General features: G+C 38.1%; 1 protein-coding gene across 2 annotated transcripts in view; it reads left to right on the top strand.

Annotated features, from left to right (window-relative positions):
• Window positions 1-407, top strand: part of LOC106872415 (organic cation transporter protein) — a 14,654-nt gene extending 14,247 nt beyond the window's left edge. For both annotated transcript variants that reach the window (XM_052972311.1, XM_014919411.2), the window contains one exon: window positions 70-407. In XM_052972311.1, the coding sequence (XP_052828271.1) occupies window positions 70-283 (214 nt within the window). In that variant the 3' untranslated portion in view covers window positions 284-407. The remainder of the gene's footprint in view (window positions 1-69) is intronic.
• The last annotated feature ends 1,232 nt before the right edge of the window (window positions 408-1,639 follow it).

The following is a 1,639-nucleotide window of genomic DNA, read 5'->3' as shown; positions in this document are numbered from 1 at the left end:
TTAAATAAAGTCGAGTTTTGCTAGAAAAATGTCAGCATTAACCTGAATATTTTTTGTTTCTTTTTTCAGAACGAATGCTTTGGGGGTAGCTTCAATGGCTGCCCGTTTCGGCAGCATATTTGCACCCTTCATTCTTCAACTCTCATCCTATGCCAAATGGTTTCCTTTGAGTTTCTACGGCATTCTTTCAGTTATATCTGGCTCGTTGTTGCTGCTTCTGCCAGAACCAAAGGATAAAAACTTACCGCAAACATTTGAAGATTTGAATAACTGGAAAACCTGATGTAGTTTTAAAATTAAAAAAAAAATGCATTGAACAAAAAACAACAAAAAAAAAAACAACAACAGGAAACCATTATTTCTTCGAATATATTGTGGAATTTTAGTTTTATTTATTTATTTTTCTAAATTGTCAATGTTGATATTTTACAATAAATAAGTTTGAAAATAAAAACTGACTGATTTCCCTTAAATTTCAAAGCTGATAAATCAGTTTTCTAAGGCTACTACAGGATATCATGAGTGATTCTATGTACCACAAGTCCATCCAAGAGGCTCTCTTACAGTAAATAATGCAATATTCTGTGTTGTAACGCAACATTTACTTTTAGTGGTTGATAGATATTACCTTCTGATATTTCTATTTCAGTTGATATCTTTTCACAAGCATTTTTCTGTTATTTTTACTCTTCCTGCAACTCCTCTCATGGCTGATCCTTCCAATGTCTGATGAACAAGTTTTGCTGCAAAATCTGTAAGCAAGGAAGGTGCTGCAGGGCAACGCCGGGTTGTCTTTCTTTCTTTGGCGTTTTGTTTCGAGGACCAGGATGTTTTCTTCTTCAAGCTGTTTGACTCCTTTGTTGACTCCCGAGGTTTTCCATGCTGCTCTGTCCTCAGCTGACATCCCCTAAATCTGTATCAATGTGACACTTGGTCTGGATACTCTTACATGTGCCCTTAAATATCAGCTTTAGTCGCCATCTGGGTCTGCTAGCTTGAACCAACTCGACATATAACAGCTGTTTACAAATTCTGCTGTCATCAATCTGCTTCACATATCCTAGATGTCTTCGTTTCCTTTTGCACAGAATAGTTGTAACGCTCGGAAGTGCTGCCTGTTTCAAGACCTCTGTGTTGGCTACTTTGTCTTACCAAGTAATGCCAAGGATCTTGCGCAAGCATCTCAGATGAAAGTCACTGAGTTTTCCTCTCCTTTGTCCCGTATATCGTGTCCAGGTCTCCGATCACTAGAGAACGGTGCTCAGTATGCATGCTCCATAGATCCTGATTTTGGTTTTCACTGTGAGCATCCTGCTATTTCATGCTCTTTTGGTGAGTCTACCAAAAGCTGTTGCAGCTTTTCTTATCTCGACACATGCATACATACATACATACAGACAGACAGACAGATATATACATACTTTCTCCAGCTTCCAGGTAATTAGTCCCGCTCGATGATCATATCGACGGGAAATAACTCATACATGTATCATTTAAGAGTCGTTTCCCTTAGTTTATTCAGATTTTTGATTCGCTTTAAAATTTCAGCGTTATGAAATACATCTTTCTCTCTCTCCCTCTCTGTCTTCATCTCTTTCTCTCTCTCTCTCTCTCTCTCTCTCTCTCTCTCTCTCTCTCT

The sequence above is a fragment of the Octopus bimaculoides genome, chromosome 13 (genome assembly GCF_001194135.2).
Source record: "Octopus bimaculoides isolate UCB-OBI-ISO-001 chromosome 13, ASM119413v2, whole genome shotgun sequence".
Classification (NCBI taxonomy): Eukaryota; Metazoa; Mollusca; class Cephalopoda; order Octopoda; family Octopodidae; genus Octopus; species Octopus bimaculoides.
Note: the sequence above shows the minus strand (reverse complement) of the source record. Positions and strands in the feature narration are given on the sequence as shown.